This window comes from Cyclopterus lumpus, chromosome 1 (assembly GCF_009769545.1).
Source record: "Cyclopterus lumpus isolate fCycLum1 chromosome 1, fCycLum1.pri, whole genome shotgun sequence".
NCBI classification, from domain to species: domain Eukaryota; kingdom Metazoa; phylum Chordata; class Actinopteri; order Perciformes; family Cyclopteridae; genus Cyclopterus; species Cyclopterus lumpus.
The window spans coordinates 26,213,837-26,221,336 of record NC_046966.1 but is presented as its reverse complement, the minus strand read 5'-3'; the positions used below and the strand labels follow the sequence as shown (position 1 = coordinate 26,221,336).

Here is a 7,500-nt window from a genome sequence, read left to right as displayed (position 1 = left end):
GGACACAACCAATCAATCAATTAATACATTCCTCAATCAATCAATTGTTCAAGGTTCATTCAAAGAGCACATTTTCTGTGCGTTTGCTTCTAAAGTCCAGCAACGAGTGTTCATTTCCTCTTGTTAATGAAAACAGTCTTTTCAAAATAAAGCTCCAGGTTCGTAATGTGGAGAACACAAAATGATTTCATAAGTTTCTCTCACGTATTCATGGACGAAGACACCAGAATATGACCAGAACCATATGAAATAAGAAGTATTACATAATATTTATGTAGTACTTGAGTATTATTAAAAAGGGAATATTAACAGTACTAATACTGATTCTAAAGTCACAAAGGTCAACGTAGTTCATTCCAGAGACTCGGTGAGGATCTCTGTGAAAAGGCCTCCGGCATGAACCCTTTGATCTCTTTGGTCTCTTTGAAGCCTCTGAGGCAGTTATTACAAACAGGTTTCATAAACAGGACTTTCCTTTGCTGCCAGAGGAAATGTGTATCAAAAGCAAGTGCTGCAAAATCATGGACCATAAAGTAGAGTTTGAGTTTACATTCAACAAACTTCAGACGAGACAATGAACGCTCTGTTGTAAACTCAATCTGGTGCGATGACAACAACAACAACAATGTGACGAAACAACAACAATGTGACAAAACAACAACGTGACGAAACAACAATGTGACGAAACAACAACGTGACGAAACAACAACGTGACGAAACAACAACGTGGCGAAACAACAACGTGACGGAAACAACAACGTGACGAAACAACGTGACGAAACAACAACAATGTGACGAAACAACAACGTGGCGAAACAACAACGTGACGGAAACAACAACGTGACGAAACAACGTGACGAAACAACAACAATGTGACGAAACAACAACGTGACGAAACAACAATGTGACGAAACAACAACGATGTGACAAAACAACAACGTGACGAAACAACAATGTGACGAAACAACAACGTGACGAAACAACAACGTGACGGAAACAACAACGTGACGGAAACAACAACGTGACGAAACAACGTGACGAAACAACAAAGTAATGAAACAACAAAGTAATGAAACATCATGACGAAACAACAATGTGACGAAACAACGTGACGAAACAACGTGACGAAACAACGTGACGAAACAACGTGACGGAACAACGTGACGAAACAACGTGACGAAACAACGTGACGAAACAACAAAGTAATGAAACAACAAAGTAATGAAACATCGTGACGAAACAACAATGTGACGAAACAACAATGTGACGAAACAACAATGTAACGAAACAGCAACGTAATGAAATTACGTGACGAAACGTGGAAACATGACGAAACGACAACGTGACGAAACAACAACGTGACAACGAAACAACAACGTGACAAAACGTAACGTAACAACGTAACGAAACAACGCGACGAAACAACGTGACGAAACAACGTGACGAAACAACGTGACGAAACAACGTGACGAAACAACAACGTGACAACGAAACAACAACGTGACAAAACGTAACGTAACAACGTAACGAAACAACGCGACGAAACAACGTGACGAAACAACAACGTGACAACGAAACAACAACGTGACGAAACGTGACGAAACAACCACGTGACAACGAAACAACAACGTGACAAAACGTGACGAAACAACGTGACGAAACAACGTGACGAAACAACGTGACGAAACAACGTGACGAAACAACGTGACGAAACAACAAAGTAATGAAACAACAAAGTAATGAAACATCGTGACGAAACAACAATGTGACGAAACAACAATGTGACGAAACAACAATGTAACGAAACAGCAACGTAATGAAATTACGTGACGAAACGTGGAAACATGACGAAACGACAACGTGACGAAACAACAACGTGACAACGAAACAACAACGTGACAAAACGTGACGAAACAACGTGACGAAACAACGTAACGTAACAACGTAACGAAACAACGCGACGAAACAACGTGACGAAACAACGTGACGAAACAACAACGTGACAACGAAACAACAACGTGACGAAACGTGACGAAACAACAACGTGACAACGAAACAACAACGTGACAAAACGTGACGAAACAACGTGACGAAACAACGTGACGAAACAACGTGACGAAACAACAATGAAAACAATGAAACAAAACAATGAAACAAAACAATGAAACAAAACAATGAAACAAAACAATGAAACAAAACAATGAAACAAACAAACGTAACAAAACAAACGTAACAAAACAATGACACAAAACAACATAACTAGTGTAAATAAAACTTAAAAGGTAAACAGCATAAAGTCAACGTGTTCTTTTGGTTTCACGCGGGACGTGAACGTCTGAGTGAGGAGTGTTTGTTTGAACCCCTCCGACCTGGACAGGTGGGCTTTCTCTCTTAGACTCGTTACTATAAATACTTCATAACATATGCAATAACGTGGACATTAAGGTATCCGTGGTTTGAAGAACCCTTCCTGGCTCTGAAAGAAGCTCATTCTGTATTCATGTGTAGTCTGTGTCTCAGTGAATAGAAGCTCAGCAGCAGGCTGTTTACGAGATGTTTACTTGTCCGCTCTTGTTGACGTGACATCCAGCGAGGCGAGTGGGAGGTCACCGTCTGGTTCTCAGCGTTCACAATAATCAGTCAAATGGATGTGGGCGTAATTCATGGCTGTTCAGAGGAAGGAGGAGGAGCCAAAGGAGGGTCTGCAGGAACAAGGAGGAGCTTCTAATCTGGTCCAGTGAACACCATGCATGTTGGATTGTTATACTATTGTTATTATTATTGTTATCATTTACTTTCAGTACTCACTTTCACTGAGCAGAGCCTGAACGCATCATGAGAACGTTATCATTTACCTTCAGCTAGTACTCACTTTCACTGAGCAGAGCCTGAACGCATCATGAGAACGTTATCATTTACCTTCAGCTAGTACTCACTTTCACTGAGCAGAGCCTGAATGCATCATGAGAACATTATCATTTACAAAGATAAACAAAATGACCACAAACAATATGAAACCACCACAAAGATTTTTGGGATGTTCTGGACCCGTTTCTACCAGATGTGGAACAAAACATTGCAATCTGCATCAGACCACCAGAGGCCACTAAAGCTCACACACTGTCCCTTTAAATGCTGACGTCAAACTTAATGCATGAGACGGTTGCAATAAAGTTGTTAACGTTTTTATATTTGGACATTTGTTTTTTATATTTCAAGCTCTGGCTCTCTACCTGCCGTGTGTCACGTGCCACCTGACCCCGGAGTCCCCGCCCCTCTCCGTAACCTGGGCGCGCCGGTGCACGCAAAGGAGCGCACCGTCCTCTGGTCTTATTTAGGGGAACTACGGCTTCCTGTTACTGGTGCGTGTGTGTTCGTGTGTGTGTGTGTGTGTTGGGCTGCAGACCGTGACTCGGACCAGAAGCCTAGACCCCATCATGTCGCTGCCGCAGCAGCTCCGAGAGGAGAGGTGAGTTTGTGTGTTTGTAGAAATCATATAATAATAAAATATCCATGAACAGACGCTTTATTGACCCGTTATTAGTGACGTCACTTCTCTTCCTCTTTGCATGTAAGTTATGAAACTTCAGGCTGACTTTGGGTTGGCAAAAGGTTTTATTGTTTTATGGTTTTATAAAAATACATGTAACTGTAGCTGCTAAATATGATGATGAACTCTATGATTCGGTTTAATATTGTAAAGAACATTGTTTAAAAACTGATGAATATAAAAATTATGATTATATTACGGATTAACATTATAGATGTATCAATTATATTATAGATGTGTTCTGTGTGTCCTCGGTGGACACACGGACCTCGGTGACCTTCACCGTGGTCCGTGTGTTCTTGGTGACCTTCACCGTGGTCCGTGTGTCCTCGGTGACCTTCACCGTGGTCCGTGTGTCCTCTGTGACCTTCACCGTTGTCCGTGTGTCCTCTGTGACCTTCACCGTGGTCCGTGTGTCCTCTGTGACCTTCACCGTGGTCCGTGTGTCCTCTGTGACCTTCACCGTGGTCCGTGTGTCCTCTGTGACCTTCACCGTGGTCCGTGTGTCCTCTGTGACCTTCACCGTGGTCCGTGTGTCCTCTGTGACCTTCACCGTGGTCCGTGTGTCCTCGGTGACCTTCACCATGGTCCGTGTGTCCTCAGTGACTTCGACCAGCTGCCTCACAACATCCCCGTCAGCGCCACCATCGCCGACATCGAGGAGAACAAAGGCTTCATCGACTACTTCGTAGGTCTTGAAGAAAGCTCCTCAAACGTTCTCCAGGAGAACCAAGTGTCTCGCTCACATCTCGGTGTTCTCCCCCAGATGTTTGTGCTGGAGGTGAAAACCAAGGGGGGCAGCAAGTACCTCATCTACAGGAGGTACCGAGAGTTTTTCAACCTCCACCAGGTCCTCGAGTCCAGGTACTCCCCCGAGGACCCAGAGAGACCTGGTCCCAATACCTGCGCCCTGCCGTCTCTTCCAGGTGAGCATTGTTCACGTTGTTGTTCACGTTGTTGTTCACATTGTTGTTCACATTGTTGTTCACAATGTTGTTCACGTTGTTGTTCACAATGTTGTTTATGTTGTTGTTTATGTTGTTGTTCACGTTGTTGTTCACAATGTTGTTTATGTTGTTGTTCACGTTGTTGTTCACATTGTTGTTCACATTGTTGTTCACAATGTTGTTCACGTTGTTGTTCACAATGTTGTTTATGTTGTTGTTTATGTTGTTGTTCACGTTGTTGTTCACAATGTTGTTTATGTTGTTGTTCACGTTGTTGTTCACATTGTTGTTCACAATGTTGTTCACGTTGTTGTTCACATTGTTGTTCACAATGTTGTTCACGTTGTTGTTCACGTTGTTGTTCACAATGTTGTTTATGTTGTTGTTCACATTGTTGTTCACGTTGTTGTTCACGTTGTTGTTCACATTGTTGTTCACAATGTTGTTCACAATGTTGTTTATGTTGTTGTTCACGTTGTTGTTCACAATGTTGTTTATGTTGTTGTTCACGTTGTTGTTCACAATGTTGTTCACGTTGTTGTTCACATTGTTGTTCACAATGTTGTTCACGTTGTTGTTCACGTTGTTGTTCACAATGTTGTTTATGTTGTTGTTCACATTGTTGTTCACGTTGTTGTTCACGTTGTTGTTCACATTGTTGTTCACAATGTTGTTCACAATGTTGTTTATGTTGTTGTTCACGTTGTTGTTCACAATGTTGTTTATGTTGTTGTTCACGTTGTTGTTCACGTTGTTGTTCACATTGTTGTTCACATTGTTGTTCACAATGTTGTTCACGTTGTTGTTCACGTTGTTGTTTACAATGTTGTTTATGTTGTTGTTCACGTTGTTGTTCACAATGTTGTTTATGTTGTTCACATTGTTCATGTTCCAGTGTGAGAGACCTGTCAATCACCTTGTAGCCCCGCCCTAAAGCATCCCCTGCTTTATGGTCTGTTTGACTCTAAATGACCATAATTTACTAAATGAACATCATTCTGTATTGAAGAAGAAACTAGAGATTGAGAATTTTGAACCTGCACAATTAGCATAATAATGCCTCATTTGCATATTTGAACAAAACATGTACGTAATGAATTGACATTTCATATTTATATGAATGTTTCACTGAATCGAACCCGTCACTCTGTAGAGAGGAAGAGCACCGAGCTGCTGGAGGAACTGAAACCAGCTGGTCAGGTGTCACGAATCAAACGCCCCTCACTTCATTACCTTTAAACGAACCTCCACTATAGAGGATTATGATGATTATAAACTCATATCTCATGTTTATAACTACTTTATTACCTTTAAATAATAATTATCCATCCATCCATCCATTTTCAATACCGCTTATCCTCATTAGGGTCGCTATCCCAGCTGACATAGGGCGAAGGCAGGGGACACCCTGGACAGGCCGCCAGTCCATCGAGGGCACAAATAATAAAATAATAATTATATTATTTGTAAAATGTTTTTGTTCAGAAACTATAATAAATCCGTTCGTTCGTAGACGTTTTCACAGAAATCTGAATCAGATTCGAGAGATATTATATTTCTGATGAATGATGCGTTCAGGAGCCGAAACGGCATCGGAGCTTCTGTGGTTGTTTTTCCCAGAAGGCCGTCTGAGTCTCTATTGATTACCAACACCTGAGCCAATGAGAGCCTCTTTTAGGTGTGTGTGTGACTGTGTGTGTGTGTGTGTGTGTGAGTGTGTGTGTGTGAGTGTGTGTGTGAGTGTGTAAGACTATGTGTGTGTGTGTGTGTGAGTGTGTAAGACTATGTGTGTGTGTGACTGTGTGTGTGAGTGTGTGTGTGTGAGTGTGTAAGACTATGTGTGTGTGTGTGTGTGTCTGTGTGTGTGTGTGCGTGTGTATGTGAGTGTGTAAGACTATGTGTGTGTGTCTGTGTGTGTGTCTGTGTGTGTGTGTGTGTGTCTGTGTGTGTCTGTGTCTGTGTGTGTGTGTGTCTGTGTGTGTGTGTGTCTGTGTGTGTGTCTGTGTGTGTGTGTGTGTCTGTGTGTGTACATAGGGCATCTGGAGATGCATACAGATTAATTTCTGTTTGAACTCGAGTGCCTTTATGAACATAACGCTGCATCTTTGGAGAACAGGAACAAACAAAAATAAAAGTATTGATTGTATTTTGAGATTTTACACGATGAGTCTTATTCTTTGCATTTGTTTATTAAACTCACGGTAAGCTGGCGTTACTGTTTATAAGAAGACGTTGGTTTGTAGTTTGTTTTGGAACCTTGAGTTCTCCAACAGGAAGTGACCATTTCTGGACTGAGGAGGACTCTGGTTGTATAGAAGTCTACGCTTCATGTGTTAAAGCTGCATTCTCTCTCCTGACCACCAGGGGGCGACTCCTCTGGTTGTATAGAAGTCTACGCTTCATGTATTAAAGCTGCATTCTCTCTCCTGACCACCAGGGGGGCGACTCCTCTGGTTGTATAGAAGTCTACGCTTCATGTGTTAAAGCTGCATTCTCTCTCCTGACCACCAGGGGGCGACTCCTCTGGTTGTATAGAAGTCTACGCTTCATGTGTTAAAGCTGCATTCTCTCTGCTGACCACCAGGGGGCGACTCCTCTGGTTGTATAGAAGTCTATGCTTCATGTGTTAAAGCTGCATTCTCTCTCCTGACCACCAGGGGGCGACTCCTCTGGTTGTATAGAAGTATATGGTTCATGTGTTAAAGCTGCATTCTCTCTCCTGACCACCAGGGGGCGACTCCTCTGGTTGTATAGAAGTCTATGCTTCATGTGTTAAAGCGGCATTCTCTCTCCTGACCACCAGGGGGCGACTCCTCTGGTTGTATAGAAGTCTATCCTTCATGTGTTAAAGCTGCATTCTCTCAATCACGTTGCCCCCTTGAATACACACGATAAAAAGAAGATTTAAGTTTAATATCTATTTAATTAAACCCCCCCTGAAATACGTTTAAGTGTTAATGAAAAGCACTTTATGAATGCAATGCATTATTATAATTATTCATT

General features: G+C 42.1%; 2 protein-coding genes and 1 pseudogene across 3 annotated transcripts in view; 2 read left to right on the top strand and 1 right to left on the bottom strand.

Annotated features, from left to right (window-relative positions):
- The window catches only part of pvalb7 (parvalbumin 7), a 6,876-nt gene extending 3,546 nt beyond the window's left edge, over positions 1-3,330 (bottom strand). For both annotated transcript variants that reach the window (XM_034533068.1, XM_034533060.1), the window contains exon 1: positions 3,234-3,330. The gene's annotated coding sequence lies outside the window, so the exon portion shown is untranslated. The remainder of the gene's footprint in view (positions 1-3,233) is intronic.
- LOC117733889 lies at positions 1,093-2,130 on the top strand (annotated as a pseudogene).
- Positions 3,300-7,500, top strand: part of ncf4 (neutrophil cytosolic factor 4) — a 23,223-nt gene continuing 19,022 nt past the window's right edge. The window contains exons 1-3 of the mRNA XM_034532822.1: positions 3,300-3,469; positions 4,154-4,238; positions 4,317-4,476. Coding sequence (XP_034388713.1) covers positions 3,438-3,469; positions 4,154-4,238; positions 4,317-4,476 — 277 coding nt within the window. The 5' untranslated portion in view covers positions 3,300-3,437. The remainder of the gene's footprint in view (positions 3,470-4,153; positions 4,239-4,316; positions 4,477-7,500) is intronic.